General features: G+C 41.8%; 2 protein-coding genes across 2 annotated transcripts in view; one reads left to right on the forward strand and one right to left on the reverse strand.

Annotated features, from left to right (window-relative positions):
* Positions 1 to 1,580, reverse strand: part of ALDH1A2 (aldehyde dehydrogenase 1 family member A2) — a 113,438-nt gene extending 111,858 nt beyond the window's left edge. The window contains exon 1 of the mRNA XM_044979126.1: positions 1,550 to 1,580. The gene's annotated coding sequence lies outside the window, so the exon portion shown is untranslated. The remainder of the gene's footprint in view (positions 1 to 1,549) is intronic.
* AQP9 (aquaporin 9) overlaps positions 1 to 22,701 on the forward strand; it is a 38,154-nt gene extending 15,453 nt beyond the window's left edge. Inside the window, exons 2-6 of the mRNA XM_044979127.1 lie at positions 2,583 to 2,709; positions 6,313 to 6,450; positions 10,174 to 10,292; positions 12,923 to 13,140; positions 21,261 to 22,701. Of these exons, the coding sequence (XP_044835062.1) occupies positions 2,583 to 2,709; positions 6,313 to 6,450; positions 10,174 to 10,292; positions 12,923 to 13,140; positions 21,261 to 21,462 (804 nt within the window). The 3' untranslated portion in view covers positions 21,463 to 22,701. The remainder of the gene's footprint in view (positions 1 to 2,582; positions 2,710 to 6,312; positions 6,451 to 10,173; positions 10,293 to 12,922; positions 13,141 to 21,260) is intronic.
* Positions 22,702 to 26,107: the final 3,406 nt, after the last annotated feature.

Consider the following 26,107-nt stretch of genomic DNA (forward strand, 5'->3'; position numbering starts at 1 on the left):
CTGCTCTGCTTAGCTTGTGTGAAGAATTTGCTTCACTCTCACAATACGCACTTCTCCAAGAACGAATGTATATACATTCAGATAAACAGAGTTAGCAAGACCATCTGCAATGCAGCCATCTGGTGGCTCCCAATAACATTACAACAGTGATTGAAGAGAGGTGATTAGCACTGGCTAACTTGGAATCACTTTTAAGTAAAGATAAGAAAGCGATCGTTCATGAGGAGCAAGAAAAATTAGAATCCCATACATATGGATAGGTAGAAAACGAATATGCACATGAACGTGAATCACCAGCGTAATTAACATTGCTCAAAATAATCCCACTCACACCCTAACAAGGAGTGAGTCAGACTGCAGTCTGGCTCCTGAGGCACATGCTACTATCCAATGAGCCTTAGCCTCTAGATACAGATGGACATGGAAATGGAAGTGTTCAGGCTGTTGATAACCACCCATTCTAGGGCCCCAGGCCCCAGTTCAGCTGTGGATCCCTAGTCAGCAAAGCACTTAAGTGTGTGCTTACATTTTGGAATGTGCTTAAAGGAGATTTTCAAAGGCACAAACTGACTTGCGGTGAGAGCTGGGTGCCTAACTGCCTTTTGTGACATTTACAATCTTCCCTAGTGGTTTAATGTGGGACTTGAGCATGTGCCTAAAGCTAAGCATAAGCTTTAGTGCTTTGCTGACTTGGGATGGACTTAATCTGTCTAAGTGCTTTGCTGAACTGGGACCTTGATGAGAACCAACGTAAAATGTAAATTCATTAACCTAGTGAGAATGCCCCCGTGTGAACTGATGGAGAACGCTCATTTTAATGATGTGCCATGTGGAGAATGCAGAGACAATGAAGCACTCATGTGGAGTGTTTCCATTTGTCCACACATCCAAGAACAGTGCTAAAATAAAATATTCACAAGTGGGCAGATTTTCAAAACGCTTAGTACACAGCAACTCCCCTTTGCTCTCAATAGGAGCAGTTGGGTGCTGAAAAGGTACCACTTATCTCTACCTTTTGAAAAAGTAGAGATAAGTGGTAAAGGAAATAGACATTCATTAGTGAGCAAGTTTAATTATTTATTTTACAGGCTGTTTGCACAGGGCAACAGAAAACAGGTAGATCTATTTGGCTGTTTTCTCCAGAACTTGCTCCAGATTGTCTCCTTCCAACCAGGCCCACAATGTAATTAGTCCTGGTCTTTCATTCTTGTTTCTGACCTTCGTTTATGTAATTCTGGATCTTTCCAATTGTTCCAACCTCTTCTCCTCTATACTGTCTCATCCATTTTATGGACACTTGGCATTTTATATATTTTTACATGATATTCTAGCAATTCACATTCAGACAGAGTGTTGTCTGATCTCAAGACAGCATTATATAAGCACACAATAAAATCTGCAAAGATTGCTCTTTTACCTGCTAGTTGAACAGTGTAATCCAGAATTTCAAAACGAAGTTACATGCTAAGAAACTGTTGGGATATATGTCACCATTTTTTATCATCATTTTCTCATTGTTTATAATAACCTATTGGAACTGAAATCTTACCAGACAGAATGATCTTCCCCAATCAGCATCCAGCCACTGGAGTGGACTTGTTTGTTTTGGGAGGTGGACTTCAGAAAGGGCAGCATTAAAAGGATTTAGTCTGAAAGAAAAGTCAAAATAAATATATAAACTTGAACATGTTTTACCCAATAAATCAAGCTGAATTTTGTGAGGCTGGTGCACCCGAAGGTGTGTTCCTTTCCAGTGACACTCAGCCCTCAGGCTCTAGTGCAGGCTTCGCGCTGGGCTGAATTTCACCAACAGAGCTCAAAAGTATTTTCATGGGAGAGACCATATAAAATTCTATGTATATCCAACATAAGTAGAGCTAGGAGGCAAGAGCTAGGTTTGCTGCCTTTTAATGAAGCAAAAAGAGAAATGTAACATTGTCATAGCACTTTGTCTTCCAACCTAGAAGTTCATTTTTATTCCATGAATACCAAATCCTTCTCTGTTACAATATAGGGCAGGGGTAAGCAACCTATGGCACATGTGCTGAAGGCGGCACGTGATCTGATTTTCAGTGGCATTCATACCGCCTGGGTTCTGGCCACCCGTCCGGGGGGGCTCTGCATTTTAATTTAATTGTAAATGAAGCTTCTTAAATGTTTTAAAAACCTTATTTACTTTACATACAACAAAAGTTTAGTTATATATTATAGACTTATTGAAAGAGACCATCTAAAAAGGTTAACGTGTATTACTGGCACGCGAAACCCTAAATTAGAGGTGAATAAATGAAGACTCGGCACACCACTTCTGAAAGGTTGTCGACCCCTGATATAGGACAGTGGTGGATAGAATTGCTACCCACAACAAGCCATGCTTTCTGCCACTGAATTGAGGGAGATGAAAACCAATACCCAGCACAATTGAAATACTGGTTGTCCACATGCCATTGATTTCAAACACTTGCATTTCTTCACCAACACGTTTCCCCTGCCATTAAGGCAGCAGGCAGCCGTTACAAACTATCCAGTTTACAGCTTGGTGCCAGTATGCTCATGTTTTACCTTCCCCTTCTGAACTACAGGTGCTTGGATGTGGGTCTGTTGCCCAAGCCGTCCTTAGCCGAGGGGCCATGGGTGGAACGGTGACAGTATCCGTTGGATTTGCAATGGCAGTCACCATGGCAGTGTATGTGTCTGGAGGCGTGTCTGGTAAGTCATTTTTTTGTGTGAAGCATTCATACCACAGCTTTCACAGATTTATATATAGTCCAGTTTCACGGTATTCTTATCAGTTACACATTTAGCAACTTCAAGTTGCTGTCTGTACCATTATAGCAGAGAATAGATCAGATCTTCCATTAACCCCATCCCTCCCCACACTTTCCTTTTTCAGCATTTCATAAATTCAGCCACCAGTTTCCATCCTGGATTTAAACACGTAACACTAAGGCCCCTAGGGATCCTGGTCCTTACAATAAGTGCTTTGCACCAGGTCAGAAACCAGCTAAGCCACTGCCCTGAGATTTCCTCAGCAGAGAGGGCTCCCTGGACAGCATAGGAGCCATGTTAGGGTAATGGCCAGGAAAAGCTGCTAAAGTCCAGCAATGCCCAGCCACTACAATGATTCCCAGCTGGGTACAAGTTAGAGTGACCCTGAAGTTGCCCTAACTGGCATCACTAGCCAGCCCTAGGATCAGGGGTGTATAAAGGTGACATACATACACCTTTGCCATCCCCTTCCCCATGTCTGCAGCAAGGGGAGCTGAGCCAGACTACAGATCGAGGTTTCAGGTCAGTAAAGTAGCAAGTGCCTTTCTCCTCTCCCTCCGTGCCTCCCCCACTCCCCCGATTTGTAAAACAACATCAGCTTGGTCACTTTTAAGAATCAGGCATTACAGAAATCAATAAAAGATGAAGGGATTCAAGGAAAAGGTTTAAACATGCCAGATGTTCTTCATAATCCGGGAATAACATGCAAACCCATAATAATTCTCTTGTACTGTGAGACTTTCCCTTTGTTTCTCTGTCTACCTTTCCACTTGTCTATATATAAATCAAATCAGTGAATCCATCCGGGCATCTCTAATGTGCCTATCACTGAGGTAACTCATTACAGTACTGACATGTAGCACACTTATACCCTCCCATTCGGCTCTGACCAAATTGATCCTGAGAGCGTTTGTATACCTGCTTTCAGCTCTAGTGTTTATTCTGAGTTAGCTCTCGCACCTAAAAGGGAAGCTTGCATTTTTTGTTTATAACTTAAGCAAAATTAATTGCAAGTGAAGAGGAGACTGCCAGGGTTAAAGTTAAAGGGTTCCCTTGCCCTCTAGTTTCGGTTGAGGAAACTGTGACCGCTGATAAGAGGGGCAGTTCAGCCTAGCAATAAGCATGTAAATCTAGTTGCCTTGGAAGGAATTGCTGCGACTGTTTGTTTTCTCCTCTCTAGTGTGTTTTTACGCAGACAATACATTGAGATAACCGACTGAGAGGATGTTTCTAGGTTCATACCAAGAAGTGGTTCAGTGTATTGTGAAACAGCCAGATCTCATTACCTTCACTCAGACAGATAAGTGTGATTCAATAGTATCACACAAGTTTAATTTGGTAGTACAGTATGTCAGGAATGCTGTTCTAATCTGAGCAAGGATTAACTACAGCTGTTGCTTGTGATGTGGATACAGTTAGGTTAGGTCTTCCAATGCAGCACTATGAAAATAACCTGGAAAGCACATCTCACTTTTTGTACCTTTAAAGGATATTCATCTGGACCTGCCTAAAATATATGGGGCTCAGCTGTGGCAAGGTTGCAAAGCTTTTCCTTTGAGAAGGGATTCTGCATGCAGCAAATTTTCTCTGGGAAAGAGCAGATGTGTCAATAGGATGTGACAACCCAACATCTAATTATTTGTATATGTTGTAGAATATCCGTTTCCACATAGCCTCTGGCTCACTGGAATCCTGCATTCCCATGGCTAAGTGCTGCTGACATCCTTTGCATTGGTACTTCAAGAAATTCTAACTCCCTGTATCATAAGGTTAAAGGTCTGGATAATTTGAGCTTTCTTCTAGATGCCATTTTAAGGGAATATCCCTTTTTCCCACCATTCTGGGGCTGTCTACATCCCTGTCAATGCCCTGAGAATTCCCCATCCCACATTTTTTCCTCATTTCACTGTTGATGCTTCCCCATCCTTCTGGCTGAATTAGAATGGAAATGACACTTTTCAAAGCCTGTCAGTGCTGCTATTTCATCATTTGAAGGAGCAGTAGGTGGCTCAAAGACCAAGAATCTTGAGTCTCTCCCAAGTCAGTGGCAAATCCATCCAGTAGAGTAGCCCATTGCAGATCTAATTTTATCAGCCATTTCTAATGAGCTCCTTTTCCAGGTTATAATCATCTCCCCTGCATATACTCGCTAAGCACAGGTGTGGGATTGTTGAAAGAAAAGAAAATTGTTCATTTCAGACAGAGCAAGGAAAAAGAAAGATAAGACAAGGACATATGAAATTCACATGAAGGATTGTTAAATAAGCTCCCATCCATCTATTAGCTCTATGATGAAGCATTAGAGGAGTTCAGAATTCATTCTAGACTGATGACAGTTTTGGAAAGGATACAAGGGACAGTTTTGGAAAGGATACAAGGGAGGTCTTTATCCTACTTGTTATCTGTGTTTATCTGTTCACGTGTCATAGGTGCTTATGTTTCACAAGATGATAACACAGTGCAAGTAAACATGGAAATAGCAGAGAGAAAACCTTTCTCCATTGCTATCCTTTGACAAAGGTCACTTTCTTATATACATTTTATCAAAGACAATGGCCACCATTTTTCTTGTCTCAATATATCTCTGAATGTGGCTTTACCTGGAAGTTACCACATGGCATATTCTATATTGGAGCAAAATCCAAGTTCATCATATTTACATTTTAGAATATCTTGAAGTCTACATATTACTGTAACTAGAAATATGCATTTCTTAAGCATCTACTGCACATCCAGCTATAATGAGGTTTACAGAGGCATTCAATGCTTTTCCCCAATGCGGATTAAAAGGTGTTGAGGGAAGTCGATAATACATGACGTAATAAACAACACAATTCAGATTTTGATAATGAAGTTGTTACAGTCAACTCAGCTATTGGAGAAATCTCATCCTTCCTAAATATCTAGGTACTTACATGGTCCCTGTCACAAATGCATCCGAGCACTTCCTAAATATTTAAAAATAGGTCCCTCTGCTTACACAGGGTCACCACAGCAGCTCCCTGGCCACACACCCTCCTGATCTCAGCATAGGAGTGTGGTGAAGAGTAAGGGTACGGTGAGGGGTAGAGTGCGTCTATTCACCAGTGAAGGGTAAGGGTGTGTCTATTCAGTGGTGATCTCAATTCCAGATAGCCTCTAGTCAGCACACCTAAGCAGTCTGAGGTGATTTTACTTTATGCCAGGGAAGGCTCAGTTCCCACCCAGCCCCAGGATCAAAGAGGGGAACATAAAGATGACTTAATGCCACCTTCTCCTGAGTGCAGCTCAGATGTAGCCCCAGACTCCAGATCAAGATGTGCAGCATGACCAAGTCAACGTTACTTCTTAATCTTAACAAATGCCTGGGAAACAAAATGAATAGTCAATAACATTCTACTGACTCCCCTTCCCTGCAAATACTGAGAAGAGTGAGAGAGAGCAAAATAACCCCTTGCCCATAGTCTAGTGTTCAAAAGTGCTCACATTTTTACAAACACTCACTGCCTCCTATTTCTCTATGTTATCTATATCATTGGTATTATTTTGTGATTTATTTTTCAGGTGGTCACATAAACCCAGCCGTTTCATTAGCCATGTGTGCAACTGGAAGGTTGAAATGGACCAAATTACCTTTTTATATATTAGCACAATTCCTGGGAGCATTCGTTGGAGCAGCAGCTGTCTTTGGGATTTATTATGGTGAGTATATAGTAGACACACCTGTAGGACTTGCTAGAAGTAAGGAAATCTCTGACACCCTGATGCTTCAATGAGTTCCAAGCAGGCACAGAGGTCTGCCATACCCAGTTCATTGCAGGACTGGGCCTATGTCACAAAAGAGAAAGGAAGAACTAAGGGGGAAGGCTCTGACCTCCCAAGTGTTCGACAACACTAACATTTCAGAAAACAGAAAAAGTTCTGAAATGTAGAAAAATGACTCATTCTTGGGAAATTAGATACTCTAAGAACATGTATTTCTCACAAAGACTTTTACTTATTTAATTCTTAGCATGTATATAGGGCTTCTCCTCCTGGAAGGACTTTAGAAATATTGAAGGACTGATCCAACAGCTCTTATGTGAGTAACACCAACATTGTTCAGTGAGGCTACAGACTGGGAGATCACGTCCCACCTGACTAAATCTCACACCACCTCTTTGAGCTAGGTATTAACCCTATTTCAGAGATGGAAACTGAGGCAGAAGGTCATATAGTAGGTGCAAGAATAGAATGCAGGAATTTCTTACTCCCCACTCTGTCTGGACCATGCTTCTCTCTATGACATGTTGAGGCATAATAAAAAAATAAAATATCAGATTGTATATTTATAGTCCTCCCTGGCTAGATAAATCCTCCAGGACTAGGTCATTTCTTTAACCACTGCTTCTTGTTTAAAAGGACTCACTCCATGCTTCTGTGGTCCCATCCTTAATTCTGTTGATCTCTGTGGGAGTTTGTATTTCATGAAAGCTTTTTCTTTGCTTTCTGTTACTGTCTCCTAGGATCTAGGATTACAGGAACTCTCTTTTCTCCAATTTTCCTAGGCCCTCTCCTCTCTCTCTCCTTTAGTCCTTGTTCAATCCCTACACCCATACATGCCCCTCCCATTATACTATTGGAGGGAGGGATAGCTCAGTGGTTTGAGCATTGGCCTGCTAAACCCAGGGTTGTGAGTTCAATCCTTGAGGGGGCCACTTAGGGATCTGGGGCAAAAATTGGTCCTGCTAGTGAAGGCAGGGGGCTGGACTCCATGACCTTTCAAGGTCCCTTCCAGTTCTAGGAGATTGGTATATCTCCAATTATTACCTTTGTGGTCCCTGAAGCCAGGTAAACTTTTCCAAAGCACCAAAGTAACTTAGGAGCCTAAGTCTCATTTTAAAAAGTGACAGTTTCAGAGTGGTAGCCATGTTAGTCTGTATCAGCAAAAAGAACGAGGAGTACTTGTGGCACCTTAGAGACTAACAAATGTATTTGAGCACAAGCTTTCGTGGGCTAAAACCCACTTTATCGGATGCATGCAGTGGAAAATACAATAGGAAGATAGATATATACAGAGGACATGAAAAAATGGGTGTTGCCATACTAACTATAACGAGAGTAATCAGTTAAGCTGGGCTATTACCAATGAAGTGGGCTTTAGCCCATGAAAGCTTATGCTCAAATAAATGTGTTAGTCTCTATGGTGCCACAAGGACTCCTCGTTCTTTTTAAAAAGTGATTTAGGCACTTAGGAGCCAAAGCCTATATGAAAATCAGTGGGGTTTAGGTGCTTTTTATAATTTTACTCCACATCACTTGCCTGTGCTATTTTCCTTCACTACCAATGATGTCCCAGAGAGAGATGGTACTTCACACAACAGGATTCTGTGATAATCTGACTGATGTACATATGGAATTTTTAAAGATATACAGAATTAAACAAAAGTAGGGCACAGTTAAAAAGTTTTCCTTTCCCTTTTTATTCGTAGATAGTTGTGATGGAACCATCCACCAGTGAGGAGGAGGAAGCCTGAGGAGGGGTCAACTAGTCAAGGGCTAACCCAAAAGCCATTTGCAGTTAAACTAATCTCAACTCTACACAAAGCTAGAAAGAAAAAAACAACCATGGGGTGTACACAGCAGACTTGTTTTTTTTTCTTCAGCTTGCCCTTTTATTACAAAAAGTAGAGACCTGGGCACTCTTCCCTCTGAGAAGTTTCTAAAACCATTTTGGGTCGCCCCCGGCCCTAGCCAACACCAGCAATACTTACCAGTGACCTCCATTATGAGAGAGGTGAGGCTATTTCTACGTTCCCATAGCACCACTTGAAGGCAGGAGTGTGGCACAGAAAGCAATGCTCGGTTTGTTCTCATTGTTTGTTTTCATGGGTCCCTGGTGTTGGTGACCTCTTCCTTCCTCCTGGTCAGGCAGGGTGCCAAGGTGGCAAGTTGTTTTTAGATAGTTGACACACTACAAACTCACAGACAAAAGGTTATGAACTCCCTGCCCCACCACATGGGCAGTGGAGGGGGGCTGATTGGCTGAAGGAAAAGGAAGGTGGAGCAAAGGGACTATTAATGCAGGTTTCCATCGCCTTGGAGCCCACCCTAAGTTAGACCCAGTTCTAGTAAAAGCTCATTCCAGGTTAGGATCCAGGCAGGAGATCTGGAAAGCTGGATCTTTAGGACCAGAATTTTGTTACCTCAAATTTTGTAAGTCAAATTACAGGAAGTTTTACATTAAAATACCTTATTTTGATTTATATAATGGAGTCCTCATTTCTTTCTGCCCTAATGAACTTCCCCCACAATACCATGCTGTAGCTGTAGTGTGGCAAGACGATATTCCATTCTCAGCCAAGATTTTCAAAACTGAGGAGTGATTTTGGATGTCTGACTTGAGACACCTTAAAGAGACCTGACTTTCACAAGGTGGGTGCTTAGCACATCATGATAATCAGATCCCTATAAAGTGTCTCAGGTTTAGCACCCAAGAATCGATCACAAGTCACTTTAAAAAATCTTGGCCATAATGAAGACCAGTGCTAGAAGTGGTAATACCTTACGTACAGAGAAAAAGATAAGAGAGGACTAACCATGTTCTGTCTGCTATTTGGAAGAAAAAGTAGGTTGGATGGCTAGGAAAATGAGAGAGTCATTTCTTTTAGGCTTTAGCCCTTCTTTTAGGAGGGACTATAATTTGGGAAAGGAATGTAACTCTGAAGACTTTGGTAAACAGTAAATTAGATAGAGAAATTAAGGGTAATAAGGCACCAACTCCCATGCTACCAAGCAGGTCCTTCCTGGGAGCTGAACTCTTTAGCTGGTGAATGGCAACATTTGAGAGAAGTGACTCCCTTTCTCCAGGCAGGCAGACGTTCGGGTATCAGAAGAACTGTCTGGCAGTTGGTTGAAGTAAAGCCCTCAGACAGAGCAGGGAATGCAAGCTCTTTTGGGGCCAGAGATCTCTCAGGAATGTTCCTTCACCACAGCAAGGGACTGTATAATATAATGTAATGCAAAAAGTAATGTGGCATTATTCCCTGGCTGCTAGTAACCTGAATGGTTTTACAACAGTAAAATCAGAATGCTGCTGAAATCGGATATCTGAAGATGTCATGTCAGGTCTAGAAACATTTTGCAGAACAATATATATGTGTTCAAGACCAGGAAACTTTTCCAAGCACTGGTCTGGGGCAAGCAATCAGAAAGAAGGAACACATGAGCCTGGATTTGAAAGATGGACCATAAGAGACAAGAGGTGCACTGCAGTGCCTGAATGCACAGGAGCAGAAATGAGACATGGAGGAGGTGGTTTTATCATTCCTCGGCCATAAATAAAACAGGATCCAATAGCTTCCAAATGAGAATGTGATGTGCAATTCCCACTGTATGTAATGTTGATAAGTAAGCATAACCAGGCAATGGATATGTTTTCTGTAGATGCATTCATGAACTACAGTGGTGGAGAGCTTATAGTTACAGGATCTAATGCAACCGCACATATTTTTGCAACTTATCCAGCTCCACATCTGTCCCTGATAAGTGGATTTGCAGATCAAGTAAGTACCCAGAGAAAAACCAAAAAACCAAAAAAACACTAGTCTTGTTACATTTGTTGTCTTGATTGTAGAAACAAAATGTTGAAAAACATAAAATTGGCCAATTAAAAAAAAACTATTAAAAATCTAACAACTATGGCCAAGTTTATCATTTTGGTCACTCCTTGTTATGTATTATAGTAATGACAAGATATTACTGCTTGTAAAGAGAAAATTTCATTCAGACTGCAAGCAAAACTCTTTAAAATTGCTCTTTCCAGCAGTGAGAGCCATGTTAAACCCCAGATAAAAGCTATTCTTATCCGCACAGTCTTTGGAATTCTTCTACTATTTTATGTTTGTCAATGTAATGTGCCAGATCCTCAGCTGATGCAAATCAGCACTGCTCCACTGTCTCCAGGGGAGTACACCAATTTATACCTGCTGGGGTTCTGGCCCAGTAGGTACATGTATGTTATCCCTGGCTAAATAGCAGTTTACTCCTAGAACTGCAATCATTTATTTGTTACCTTTAACTTCCTCATAGATGCCTCTTCACCGCACCCTGCTCTGCACACATTTTTGATGGTTAAAGAAAAATTGAGAAGATCTACCACAACCTCCACCTTTCTCCTCCCCTTCCAAAACCTTCACTTTCTCCTCGTTCAATGACAGCGTGGTTTCTTACCTACTGTCTGCCTCTAATCCCTCTGTTTGCCTTCTCCAGCACTGTGGAAAAATAGCATGTGATTATGTATGTAAAGACTAGAACTGTCAAAAGGATGGACATTGCATTTGGTGAAGGATTTTGAGACTTTAAAAACATGGCTTCATTTCAAATCTGAACAAAACTTGAACATTTCAAAATTCTTTGCAAAAGAATTTTTAAAAAACTGTAGTGTATTGATCAATATTTTGCAACAAAGTACTTTTTTATTTTATATTAAAAACATTATATACCAAAAAAATTCAAAATGAAAAGTCATTTCAAAGCAAAAAAATAAAATAAAAAAATTTCCTTCCAAAAATGTCAACATTGGACGTTTCGACACTGTCAGAACTCTCCCCTTCTACCACCCCCCACACAGGTTTCTCTCCAAAATAAACTTTTGGGGAAATTGACTCAACTTTGCAAAGTATTTTGATTTTGTCAGAACTGTCTTTTCTGACAGAAAACTGTTTTGTCAAAGTTTCTCCATGCAGCTCTATTAAAAATTATGTCATAAGTCATATGCACAAAAGGCCCAAATTAAGGTTGTACAGGCAATGAAAATTTCGGCATTTCCTAACTTTTGAGTGCTTAGCTTTGTAAACTTATTGTTCTTTAAATGTAGGTTTTGGATGTAATACCAAAATAAAGGTTCCCTCTCTCTTTTTTTAAACTGTAAATTTAGGGGAATAAGCTGTATCAGCATAAGTCACCTTTATACTGGTATATAAAACTTACCACATTAGGAGTTGTACCAATTTAATGATATCGGTAAAAAAAAAAAAATCACACTCAACTGAAATAGCTAAATTACTACAAAAACCTGAGTGTAGATGAGTCCTCAGACACTGGGGGACATCTCTCTCTCTCTCTCCTGCTCCACTCGTTCAAGCTTGTAAACAAATCTTGCCACTTCCTTCTCTACATTTCTAAGATTTGTCCTTTGCTTTCTGTTCAGACAGTCTCGTCCTTTGTGTCTATGTACACACACACACTTTACATAAAGTTAACTAGAATCAAGCAGAGCTAGCTGTGACTGTATGAAGTACTCAGGGGGTGGGAAAGGTGATTTTTCTTCTTCAGAAGCATCCTAGACAGCAAGTAAAGCAACCCTGGATACATTTCCATGTAAGCACACTGGGCTGAATAATGGCAGTTTTGCCTGTACACAGTCTGCAGGATTAAGCCCATCATAAGCAAATGATTCTGTAGCAACATTTTTAATGTGCATGGATGGGAGGGATAGCTCAGTGGTTTGAGCATTGGCCTGCTAAACCCAGGGTTGTGAGTTCAATCCTTGAGGGGGCCACCTAAGGATCTGAGGCAAAAATTGGTCCTGCTAGTGAAGGCAGGGGGCTGGACTTGATGACCTGTCAAGGTCCCTTCTAGTAGGAGACTGGTATATCTCCAATTATTACCTTATTACCTGTGTTTAAATACAGGTTTCAGAGTAGCAGCCGTGTTAGTTGACTATCAAAATATGCAACAGGGACTGCTGAGCAAAGCAGAAATATGAAGCAACTAGTTTTGTGCTGGCAAAATTATTGCATAAAGGAATGTGATCTGCCAGGTACCAGCAGCTTCAGTTTACATTGCATTTCTCTGCTTGAATTTTTCAGTATTTTTATATCTATTATTGTTTGGGCACCTTTCTATTATGTGTTTGCAAATGATGAACATTTGGGTGGAGTTGGATTTTTTAATTTTGGATGCTTATTGCTAATAGGGGACAAACCAGACCATATTCCTATCACCTTGAACTACAGGGACAGTAGGATCGCAACTGGGCTGCTCTGTCATCTCTCCGTAATGGGATGAATCTGATCATCAAATCCAAACTTCACAAAATTTTGGAGAAGTTCAGATTCTGATCCAGACGGCCCCCTCTCTATTTAGAGCTTGTGTGTGTATTTATTCAATATATTTTCTTTTCATTGGACAGGTGATGTCAACAGCTCTTCTTGTTCTGGTTGTCTTTGCTATTTTTGACACCAAAAATTTGGGTGTACCAAAGGGCTTGGAACCAATTGCAGTTGGCCTACTTATCCTTCTGCTCACTTGTTCCTTGGGAATGAACAGTGGCTGTGCCATGAACCCAGCCAGGGACCTAAGCCCAAGGATTTTCACAGCTATAGCAGGATGGGGTTTCGAAGTATTCACGTAAGTAATTCTTACATCAGTGGGATGTGACTATACCCCTGTTAAGTGTTGTTCTGCTGAAAGATTAAGACCCTGATCAAGCCTGGTACTTCAGTACATACCATACTCACCTGCGTATGAAATAGTTCCAGTGAAATCTAGTCATGTACTTGAAGTTTGACACATGATAAAGTAAGTACCGTGCCTTAATGAGGATTTTTAGCACATCCAGAAAATAAAACTTGCATTTCCTCAAATACCAGGTACAGTTTCAGACAGACTCTCCCAAAATATTATGGGGTCTCAGATAACACTGAAAATAGCATAAAGGAAATGCTTTCTTCTCCCACAACAGTTTTCATGAAGAACAAAAACTGCCGTAGAGAGTCAGCAATTAGTGCAGTGATAGCTGCACTAAAAGCCATAGATTGATCAGACAAGGTGGGTGAGGTAATATCTTTTCATTGGACCAACTTCTGGTGATGAAAGAGACAAGTCTGAGCTTACACAGCGCTCTTCTTCAGGTCTGGGAAAGGTAAGAAGAGCGCTGTGTGAGCTCGGAAGCTTGTCTCTTTCACAGAAGTTGGTCCAATAACAGATATTACCTCTCCCACCTTGTCTCGCTAATATCCTGGGACCCACCTGGCCACAATAACGCTGAAAACAACATAAATAGATCAGGCTGACTTGGACTACTATTTTGAGAGTCGAATGCAGGTAATTGCAGAAATCTGAAAAATCTAAAGGCCTGATTTTTAGGCTGTGTGATACTTCCTTAGTGTTCATGTTTCAGCACGCACTCTCAAATCCCTGGTTCGCACATACTGAGCTGGCTAGGCACACAGTCAGCCACGTGCACATACCAAAAGCAAAGCTCACACACCTGTATCCAATTGTATCCAGGTGCCTGCTTTGTACATACACAAACAGCACTGTTTTCAAATCTTTCTTCAGGAGGAGGCTCCTCTGGTTGGTTAGTTTTGTATTGCTAATTATTTACAAGTAGGAATCCCAAGTGCTCACCACAACTACGTAAACCCCTTAGATATCTACAGGATAAATATCCAAAGCCCCTAATATTCCATACAAAGACATTTAATACTACTATGCAGCTCTTACATAGAACATTTTTCCATCCATAGATCTCAAAGCATTTATAAAAGAGGTCAGTATCACTACCCCATTTTCCAAACAGGGAAACTGAGGCACAGAGTGCCTGGGAAGTGACTTACCCAGAGTCACCCAACAGGCCAGTGGCAGAGCTGGGAATAGATTCCAGGTCTCTTGAGTTCCAGGGCAGTGCTCTATCCACTAGACAACACTGCCTTATTAAAAAAAAAATGGAGCACATGCAGTGTAAGATTTCATATCCAGGGAAAAAACCTTTCATTATAAATAGGCAATTTTGCTGGAGAAGGTTGGGAAGCCCTGTCATGCAGTAATCTAATCATTGATTCCCTAGGAACTCCCCTCTCCTCGTATGAGGTGTCATACACATTTCTATTTTAAAATCTACAGGAAAACAGAAGAAAATGCATTTGTTACCTGTTTCAGATCATTTCTGTTAGTTTTGCTTGGGATTTATAGTAAGGTGGGAAATATGTCCACACCATAAGGACCATATTGAGCATTTAAAAGGGAGAGTACAGAATGTATTGCAGTAGATCTCTGAAACCATGAGAAAAAATAATCTGAGCAGTCTTAGAGACATACAAATGAAGTAGGACATCTTCCTCTCTACAGCTTTACCCTACAGCTGTAACTGGGGAGCCAGTTACAACATGCTTGTTCCCTTACCCATTTACAACATAGTTCCAAGTTGGAGTACAGAAGGTTAAATGGAGTGTTACATAACTGGGCTGAAACTTAGGTACAGTATGTCGGTTGCAGAATACGGATAAGGTTTTGCATATGCTAAAGTTTGAATAATATTGTAAGCAGGTCAGTGGCAGGATTTCTCTAATCACTGTGGACAGATTTGGTTTTGCCTAACCCATGTTAGAACTGTGTTGTCAAACCATTCTGTATACTTCAGACGGGGACAGAGGAGGTTGTCGGTAGTACAGTTCGGATAACTTACTCAAACAAGTAGGTCCTATCGAAGTCTACTGTATCAATGGAAAGCCAAAGTTTTCAAGGTTTAGCCACCTGAACAGGGCAATAATGCTAGAACTTCCTAACAGCCATACTTAAACATGGTTTCCACAAAAAGTTCTGGTTACAGTGAGGGGAAAAAAAGCCAGAGATTCAGATACAAATGCTCAACTTTGCAGTTGATTAGCTGCCGGGTTAACAAAATGTGAAGAGGTGATGAGGGACATTGCTACAGATGAGTATTTTACTACAGTATCTGAAACTATCTAGCAGCAGTGGAATTTTTCCCCCCCTGTGTTTATCATACCTTCCTTTTTAACCAGGGCCCACGATGATTCCGAAAGGCTAGGTAAGCACTGACTAGCAGACTGAAAGTTCTGTATGAGCTGTGCAGCCAGTACTGTTCCTTTCAATATTACATCTGCAGTGTATTTAGACTCTCCTGAAACTGCCTTTGAATTCCTTTAGAGAGACAAGGTGGGTGTGGCAATAGCTTTTATTGGACCAACTTCTGTTGGTGCAAGAGACAAGCTTTCAAGCCACACAGAGCCCTTTTTCAGATCAGAATTCTTTTATCTGATTTAAAATGTGTTGGGGATTTTTTTAGTTATATTATATAGTAATAGTGCCCTCTGGCGGCTAGCTGCAAGAGATCAGTCCTAATATTTCCATACTGAAGCTTTAGGGGGTTATCGGCTATCAGCTTCTCCTATTTAAAGGTTATAGGTAGTATTCAGATATCTACCATCTACACACATCTCTGCTGACATGTCTAGTTTGAGTGACGCAAACAGCATTAACTAAAACCAACTTCTGTTCTGGAGAAGTCCAAAAGAACTACATAAGGTCTTGTGTACAGTGAGATTTTGTGCATCATTTTGCATTTGTTTTAAAATGTGAAGGAGCATCTAGAAATTCCCGGAATTTAAACTGTTTGAATTCTCTGAAAAATCAAATCAGAATTATTCTAACTTCAATATCCTACTTCAAAAGGTGAGAGATGTGTTGGAAGGTGCATTAATAGCCTTACATGCATCCGACGAAGTGGGTATTCACCCACGAAAGCTCATGCTCCAATACGTCTGTTAGTCTATAAGGTGCCACAGGACTCTTTGCTGCTCTTAATAGCCTTAGGTTCTCTGTGCATGTACCTTCAACTAGCCAGTTTCTCCTGTTGTTGGGAAACTTTCAAACAGCAACAGGGGAGAGGACAAGCATTTTTAAAACAAAGAAAATGTGACTGTAAAACAATCAAAATGGGCAAGGGGGCTTAAGCACTCTGTACAATGTTGAACTCTTTTAAAAAATGACTAGATTTGAACCTGAAAGTTTCCCTTTAAAGTGTAACATACAGTAGTTAATTGGCACTCATACGTGTAATGTTCTCTCTATGATGCAGCTGCCCCATGTTTAAAAATCTCCACAGGATTTTGTTTAATATATTTTATCCCATATAGTTGCATTCCAGATTTTCTGATTAACCACACCCATTTTTTTTCTAATTTGCAGTTCTATTACAGATGGGGGATACTGGACCAAATCCCTACTTATTTTTCTTATGAGTAGGAAATCTACTTAAATCAGAGAAAAAAAATCACATTTTTGTGGGTTGGTCATGGCATAAATAGCAAATTTTGCAGATGTGTTACACCATGCATCATATCCATGAAATTTGCTATTTATGCCATGACCAACCCACAAAAAATGTGTGATTTCTCCACAGCGTTTCTCAAACTGGGGGCCCTGACCCAAAAGGAAGTTGCAAACCTTTTTTTTGAGGGGGGGGCATGGTATTGACACCCTTACTTCTCTGCTGTTGCTGGCAGCACCACTTCCTGAAGCTAGGCAGCAGGAGTGCAGTGGCTGCTGTCCGAGTGCCCAGCTCTGAAGGCAGCACGGCTGCCAGCAGCAGCAGAGAAGTTAGGTGGGCTGGCCACGGCGCTGCCTTCAGAGCTGGGTGCCTGACCAGCAGCTGCCACTCTCCGCTCTGCCTTCAGAGCTGGGTGATCAGAGACCAGATTTCACAGTTGAAACCAGATTTCACGATCCATGACGTGATTTTTCTGCAAATTTGCTAGACCCCTACTTATGAGAGCTGTCCCAGTGGGGCAGATTTTCTGCTGTGCCCAGTTTTGGGTGTAGCAAAGTGAGGAGCTGTTACTGAGCTAATTACAGCTCCCTGATTCTCTGCCCCAGCTTCTCAAAGGACCATGAACCAGCTGGGGATGACCAGAGTGCAGTGTACTTCAGCCACTCCCACTCCCCCACCTATACCATGCTCCCTGAGCCAGGGGCTGCAGATAAGAAAGCATAGGCATTGGCTTTGTCAGCTCTGCATCCACTGTGAACTCTTTTGCCCTGAGGGAATCCCTAGCTGCAGCAGAGGAAACTACCTGCAAGCTCCCTTAGTCTTCAGTTGCATGAATACAGTGGGCAGAATGTGTCCCTTTAGTAGTAGTGGCAGAGAAAAGACTTTATTATCACAAAGACATAATTGGATGATTTCCTTCTGACCTGGCAGCACAGCTGCATGCTGGGCAACAGGAGAACTAAATGTGCATCAGTGGAGCTAAGGGATGTCACAAAGAGTACTTGCCTCTGGTTCAGGAGGAGGACAGAGGGTAATGGCAACTCATAACTCAAGCATGTCCTGATCTCAGTTTAGCTTTGCAATCAGCTCCAGGACATCTGCTCTTGCACCCTCCTAGCAGGAGGGAAAATGCCAGTTGTCCAGTGCAAGTAAGGGCCATAATTTAGAGAAGATAAAATAGGGAGCACCAGGGCCCCATCTTCACAGACTTTGTTTGGAACAGGGACACGCACACACATGCAAGACGACAGATGGAGTTTTGCATGTGTAGTGTGACACTGCACTCCATAATGTATTATGGAAATATGCTTATGAGTGTGAATATGATGTAACTGGAATATGCTTCATGCAAAAGGTCCCTTGTATCATTACAAAGCTTATGAGCTACTGAGTGTGTTCATCCTATTTGTTTGCATGTATTATTTCTATGTCTGGAGTTAGCAGAATATATAAATTTGTATTACTAATGTAAACATATTAAGTGGAAGCCATTAAGGGGGCTTCAGAATCAATGACCTGTAAATGGCTCTGTTTACTTGCAAACCTTCCTGTGTACATGTGGCCAGCCCTGGAAGAAGGTAGGCTGGGGTCTCACAGAACAGGTCACCTGATACTGGAATCCATCTTAAACCTGGTGCTTTTCCATTTAGAAGAAGGGGTGGGGACCCAGAGAAACAAAGGATTCCCGCCTTGGGCCAAAGCCATGAAAGGGGGTGGAGCAGGACAAGGAGAGGCCAGCCATGAGAAATCCCCTATTTACCACCTGAAATGTCTGCTGGAACTAACAAGGACTGTACCAGGGGAAAGGATTGGGCCCAGACTAGGAAGGAGTCTAGTCTGTGAAAGAAGCTTATTGGAACATCTCTGAGTGTGAGAGATGACCTGTAATCACTTTCTTAATGTATTAGGCTTAGACTTGTGTGTTTTTGCTTTATTTTGCTTGGTGACTTACTTTGTTCTGTCTGTTATTACTTGAAACCACTTAAATACTACTTTTTATACTTAATAAAATCACTTTTGTTTATTAAAAACACAGAGTAAGTGATTAATACCTGGGGGAGAAAACAGCTGTGCATATCTCTCTATTAGTGTTACAGAGGGCAGACAATTTAAGAATTTACCCTGTATAAGCTTTATACAGAGTAAAATGGATTTATTTGGGGTCTGGATCCCATTGGGAGCTGGGTGTCTGGGTGCTGGAGATAGGTACCTGCTGAGCTGTTTTCCATTAAGTCTGCAGCTTTGGGGGCATGGACCATACCCTGGGTCTGGGTTGCAGCAGGCTAGCATGTCTGGATCAACAAGACAGGGTTCTGGAGTCCCAAGCTGGCAGGGAAAACAAGCTCAGAGGTAATTTTAGCACATCAAGTGACAGTCCCAAGGGGATATCTGTGACCGAACCCGTCATATGTAGATCAACAGAACAAAGACTACTGAGTACACCTTGTCTTCCCGCCCCCTGACTGCCCCCCCCTCAGAATTCCTGACCCATTAACCCCCCCGCTCCTTGTCCTCTGACCTCTCCGCCCGGGACCCCCCCTCATCCAGCCCCCCCCAAATCCCGTTTCAGAATGAGGCCCTGCGAACATGGACGGAGGACTCAGGAGGAGCAGGGGCAGCCACGCAGCCAGAGAGAAGCATCAGTTTCCCCTTCAAAGTGCCGCTTCTCTCCAGCCAGCTGCGTGGCCGCCGGATGCTCCTCCTGAGTCCTCCAGCCCATGTTCGCAGCACTCCCGCCACCTGCACCTCCCTCCCTGCTCTCCTGCCCCCACAGTGCAGCTCCCCACCTGTGGGGGATGTGCTGGTGCCAGGCTGCCCTAGTGCCCGGTCCTGGGGCCCCCATGGTGGGGGGCCCCATGCCAGGGCAACCTGTGTTTGCTGGTAAATCCGCCCCTGAGCTGCGCCACCCGTCCGGAGCCAGCTATGCCGCTGCGCTGCCCAGCAGGAGCTCGCAGCCCAACCACCCAGAGAGCTGGTAGCACGGCAAGCTTAGGCTGCGGGGAAGGGGGGACAACAGGGGCAGGACCAGGGACTAGCCTTTCTGGCTGGGATCTCAAGGGACAGGACGGTCCCACGGGCCGTAGTTTGCCCACCTCTGCTCCAGCAAGATCTTAACAACTCCAAAGAAGAAACTTCAGACTATGGCATAAAGAATGAGTAAAAGAAGAATAATTTCATGAAATGGACATTGTGAAGACTGCAACAAATACCATTGTACTTGTACTGTGGCTAAACATACATTCACTTCCACATAAAATTATGCTGTCACGCATTGAGTAATTATTTATATCATTTAAAAATTTGATTTGCCATTGTTTGTAGTAATCTCCTAGAATCATCTTCCAATAAAATCCTCACTCAAATTAATTTATCTTTTTGTATTTGGGGAAAATATGTTCCCTCTTCATTTCCAGTATGCATTAAATGTAAGTGACTCTTTTCTGCTTGAGAATCACATCTTCAATTGATATATCATGTTATTGAGCCAAAACAGCTCATTATACCAGCACACTTGAGTATATCATCAGAGCTCTGGGACCAGTGCTCAGAATTAACTACTGCTGCTGATTGTATATGTCTAGGATACACACATATAGTAGCTATTACCTACCAGTCCCAGCCCCATTGAAATCAATGGCAAAATTTCCATCGACTTCAATGGAACCAAAATTTCACCCTTAGATTCTACAAAACTTTCCATCAGAGAATTGCCATTATAAGAAGGTTCAGTTTCAGGCCTATAAAACTTGACAGCACCTTTTTTAATATTACTGAAAAAAACTCACACCTTAAACAGAGATAATAAACTGCCTTATGAAACTCGAATCTTGGCCACTCTAGTCAAGCATAATATACTTTACACTTTAGTATGTTAAACTATACTCTTCAAGACACACAAAATATACTTTACTTCTCGAGCAAAACATTGTATATTATGTGAATATAGGGCCTGATCCTGCAAACCGTTCCTCATGTAAGCAGAAAAATTGAGACATACCTGTGCAATCATCACACTTGATGTTGCCAGCTGCCCATTAGTGTGTTCATAATCTGAAAATGTAGTGCAAAAAATGTGTTTCATTTAATTTCACTACAAGCCAACAAATCCCAACTTTCCCAAATTCCCTATCCCCTAAGGGTCTGGTAGTTAGGAAGCCTTATTTTCTAAAGAATATATACAGTACTCAGACCTAAGGCCCAGGCGGTTGTTAGCATATTTCAACCAGAGCGTGCACAGGAAAATAACGGTTGTCACCAATCTACAGAAACATTAGGTCAACGTAAACATTTACCACAGTAAGATATGGTACAAAAACCTCACCGTAATAGGCATTTTAGCTATACGAAATATTGCAGTAAAGTCAATACCACCATACAGTGTTTCTAACTCAGCTTCTAAACAACAGATCAATATTAGCAACATAGTGAATAGTAATTCTGCTTTTCTTTCTTACAGGGCTGGAAATAACTGGTGGTGGGTTCCTACCGTTGCACCTATGATGGGAGGAGTAATTGGAGCCGTTACCTATATTATTTTTATTGAAATTCACCATTCAGATACACATCTGGAAGAAGACACTGATATGTATGAGAAATATGAACTTACCAATATGGAGAAAGAAGAAAGAATTTGTGATCAGCATCCTGTTCGGATTTAAAGCAGAATGACTATATAGGTCATTCTGCAAACACTGTGTGCCTCAATTAAAGTACACACTTCATAAATTACATGACCTGCACAGAAAACAAGTCCAAAAAGGATTTCTTCCCCTGAAGGAGAAGGCTGATTATTTCAAAATCTGGGATTTAAATTACTTACTTGCTTCAGAGAAAAAAATGCTGGGTTTTTTTCTGTGGTTTTCAGGTCAAGTTTTCTCCTAGATGAAATTGTAATGGGATGATACACTGATTTGCTAATTCAATCCATACAATCCATAAGTCAAGTAATCTAACGAACCACTAATGGATGAGGCACTGCGTCACAAAACTGCCTGCACAGAGACAGTTAAGTGGTCCAGTACTGCATTACCATGTAAAGAAACAAATTCACTCATTACAGCCATATATTTAAAAAAGGTACGTGCTGAAAAGATTATGCATTAGGAAAAACAATATCAGAATTGCCCAAAAGTTAATTGAAGTGGTTTGTACCTAATTTTGTATCTGGGTATTAACTGGACAGCTGTGAAAGGATATGCAAGTGGTGAGGATTGATAATAGATAACATGCTGACAAAAGGTAAGAAATCTCTGTCTTGAGCTCTAGTCCAAAAGACAATATTGATACTTTTGCTCAGCTTCTTCATAGCTGTAATGCTCCAAGTAGGTTTTCAAACCAATCGATTAATCTTAATGGAATCTATTTAAAACCTAAACTAGATTATTCATCCAAATGTCTCTTGCTATGTTCTCTAGGTGAAATTCATCCTTGGGCAGAGGGCCAGCAGCACAAGGCTTGCGCCATGCAGACAAGTCCTATGCACTACTTAAGTTCATAAGAGGCCTTGTGTGGGCACTCTGCACAGGATGAATTTCATCCTCTAAAAGGGAGCAATTTTTGTTTTGGTGGCTTCAAGTCATCTCACAAACAGTCATTAACATTAGAAATAGGTCCAAAGCCAGACCCCAGATTCAAACTGCACTGAGATCTGAGATCCAGACTGAGTTCAAAGCCAGACAGGCTCTGAGGAGTGGGCTCTCTTTCTCTAATGAAGACGGTTAGATGTATTCTACTTCCACACTATTTAGCTTATGCTAGTCAGTATCATTATCAAGTCCTCTCTTTGAAAATCCAGTTTCCTGTTTTATCAATGTAAATGGAATGTGTCAAATTAGCTCAAAGCAATCTCTAATTTTTATATGGCTGTGATTGTGAATAAAGAGACTTCATGTTCAAAAGCTGTGTTTTAAAGCTCTGGTTATCAGCTCTATTCACTCATTTTAGGGTATTATTGTTCCCTATTTAACCTCAATCCATCTTCAAAACCCACAACATTTTCTCCAAAGTATCTACACTGGGGAGTGCAGAACTGTTTTTATGGCCAGCCACTCCAACAAATGAAAAAAATGGTTTGGGGAATAATGTGGTCAGAAGCCTTCTCCCAATTTCCAGAGGGCAGGTCTGTTACTCCCCCTCCTTGACATAATATGCCAGTTAAAATTTAGAGGCCCAGCACATGGCAGCAAAAAGGTAGAAAATCATCTGGTCAGACAAAAGCTTTATTTGAATTTGCATTGTTGACTGGACATTGACGATACCATTTACCTGAGGAGCTGCATAGAATCATAGGACTGGAAGGGACCTCGAGAGGTCATTTAGTCCAGTCCCCTGTATGCAAGGCAGGACTAAGTATTATCTAGACCAGTGGTTCCCAAACTTGTTCTGCCGCTTGTGCAGAGAAAGCCCCTGGTGGGCCAGGCCGGTTTGTGTACCTGCCGCGTCTGCAGGTTCGGCCGATTGCGGCTCCTACAGGAACGAGTTTGGGAACCACTGATCTAGACCATCCCTGACAGGTGGTTGTCTAACCTGCTCTTTAAAATCTCCTATGATGGAGATTCCACAACCTCCCTGGGCAATTTATTCCAGTGCTTAACCACCCAGACAATTAGGAAGTTTTTCCTAATGTCCAACCTAAACCGCCCTGGCTACAATTTAAGCTCATTGCTTCTTGTCCTATCCTCAGAGGTTAACTAGAAAAATTTATCTCCCTCCTCCTTGTAAAAACCTTTTATGTACTTGAAAACTGTTATCATGTCCCCCTCAGTCTTCTCTTTTCCAGACTAAACAAACCCAATTTTTTCAATCTTCCTCCATAGGTCATCTTTTCAAGACCTCTAATAATTTTTGTTGCTCTTCTCAGATCTTTAAAATTTGTCCACATCTTTCCTGAAATGTGGTACCCAGAACTGGACACAATACTCCAATTGAGGCCTAATCAGCGCAGAGTAGAGCAGAATTATTTCTTGTGTCTTGCTTACAACACTCCTGCTAATACATCCCAGAATGATATTTGCTTTTTTTTGCAACAATGTTACACTGTTGATTCATATTTAGTTTGTGATCCATTATGTACACCAGGTCCCTTTCCGCAGTACTCCTTGCTATGCAGTCATTTCCCATTTTGTCTGTGTGCAATTGATCGTTCCTTCCTAAGTGGAGTACTTTGCATTTGTACTTATTGAATTTTATCCTGTTTACTTCAGACCATTTCTCCAGTTTGTCCAGATCATTTTGAATTTCAGTCCTATCCTTCAAAGCATTTGCAACGCCTCCCAGCTTGATATCATCCGCAAACTTTATAACTGTACTCTCAATGCCATTATCTAAACCATTAATGAAGATATTGAACAGACACAGACCCTGATCTGATCCCTGCTGGAACCCTCTCAACATGCCCTTCCAGCTTGACTGAGAACTATTCTCTGGGAAGGGTTTTCCAACCAGCATAACTCTGTTTTCAATGGACACTTTAAGAAAATATACACAACCATAAAACACTCACATTGCCAAGTCACCATACAAGCACAGTGAAAAATGTTGTCTCTGCTTATAACCAGTTTGCTTTGGACTATTGTATTAAAAAACATATACTCAGTTAGATCCATTTGCTTGTTATATTGCACCACTTTTTGGAGAGTCACCATAACAAAATGGGAGGACAGGCATAGCTGGTCCATGTCTTTTGGAGAAGAGAAGAATACAGGAAAAGCAAGTGTATGACATATACGCGATTGCTAACTATACAGATCTATATGCAGGGTTTACAGCTGTAGCAGCTTCCTCCTCTGCCTTGTACATTGATATATTGTACTGTTACAGCTTGTGACATCATACAGTAAAATACAAGGCTGTCAGAAAATGGAATTTATAAAGTCTAACAATAACCTGCACTTATAGTACAAATCAGTAACACCCGTCCTCCAAATATCTGCTCAACAAACCACAGTCTGTTAAATTACAGAACACTCCAAGGCACTGAGAGGTTAAGTAGCTTGTCCAAAATCACATAGGGTGTGATCCTGCAAGTTGCTGAGTGCCCTTAACTCCCACTGAAGTCAGTGCCTTATCAGAAGCATCTGTACAGAAGATAAATATATGCATGTGTTATGCAACTGAACGGGAGTAATACGTTTTGCCTGGAATGTTTAAAGCAGGCTAAAGTTTGTTGTGCCAGGACTTTCCACAAGAAGGCCACAGCCAGTTAGCATGTCCCCCATATCACACGCTGTTGTTTCCTTTGGATTATGCACCATGGTACAAAGTGCGGAAGCATGGGTCAGGAATCTCTGAGTGGGACATTTTGCACAGGATATAGAACAACTGGTCTACACCTATAGCATGTGTCTGTGTATTAGCTGTGGTACACAAAGAATCATAGAATCATAGAATATCAGGGTTGGAAGGGACCTCGGGAGGTCATCTAGTCCAACCCCCTGCTCAAAGCAGGACCAATTCCCAACTAAATCATCCCAGCCAGGGCTTTGTCAAGCCTGACCTTAAAAACCTCTAAGGAAGGAGATTCCTCCACCTTCCTGGGTAACCCATTCCAGTGCTTCACCACCCTCCTAGTGAAAAAGTTTTTCCTAATATCCAACCTAACCCCCCCCCCCACTGCAACTTGAGACCATTACTCCTTGTTCTGTCATCTGGAACCACTGAGAACAGTCTAGATCCATCCTCTTTGAAACCCCCTTTCAAGTAGTTAAAAGCAGCTATCAAATCCCCTCTCATTCTTCTCTTCTGCAGACTAAACAATCCCAGTTCCCTCAGCCTCTCCTCATAAGTCATGTGCTCCAGCCCCTTAATCATTTTTGTTGCCCTCCGCTGGACTCTTTCCAATTTTTCCACATCTTTCTTGCAGTGTGGGGCCCAAAACTGGACTCAGTACTCCAGATGAGGCCTCACCAATGTCAAATAGAGGGGAATGATCACAGCCCTCAATCTGCTGGCAATGCCCCTACTTATACAGCCCAAAATGCTATTAGCCTTCTTGGCAACAAGGGTACACTGTTGACTCATATCCAGCTTCTCGTCCACTGTAACCCCTAGATCCTTTTCTGCAGAACTGCTGCCCAGCCATTCGGTCCCTAGTCTGTAGCAGTGCATGGGATTCTTCCGTTCTAAGTGCAGGACTCTGCACTTGTCCTTGTTGAACCTCATCAGGTTTCTTTTGGCCCAATTCTCTAATTTGTCTAGGTCCCTCTGTATCCTATCCCTACCCTCCAGCGTATCTACCCCTCCTCCCAGTTTAGTGTCATCTGCAAACTTGCTGAGAGTGCAGTCCATGCCATCCTCCAGATCATT

This window comes from Mauremys mutica, chromosome 11 (genome assembly GCF_020497125.1).
Source record: "Mauremys mutica isolate MM-2020 ecotype Southern chromosome 11, ASM2049712v1, whole genome shotgun sequence".
Classification (NCBI taxonomy): Eukaryota; Metazoa; Chordata; order Testudines; family Geoemydidae; genus Mauremys; species Mauremys mutica.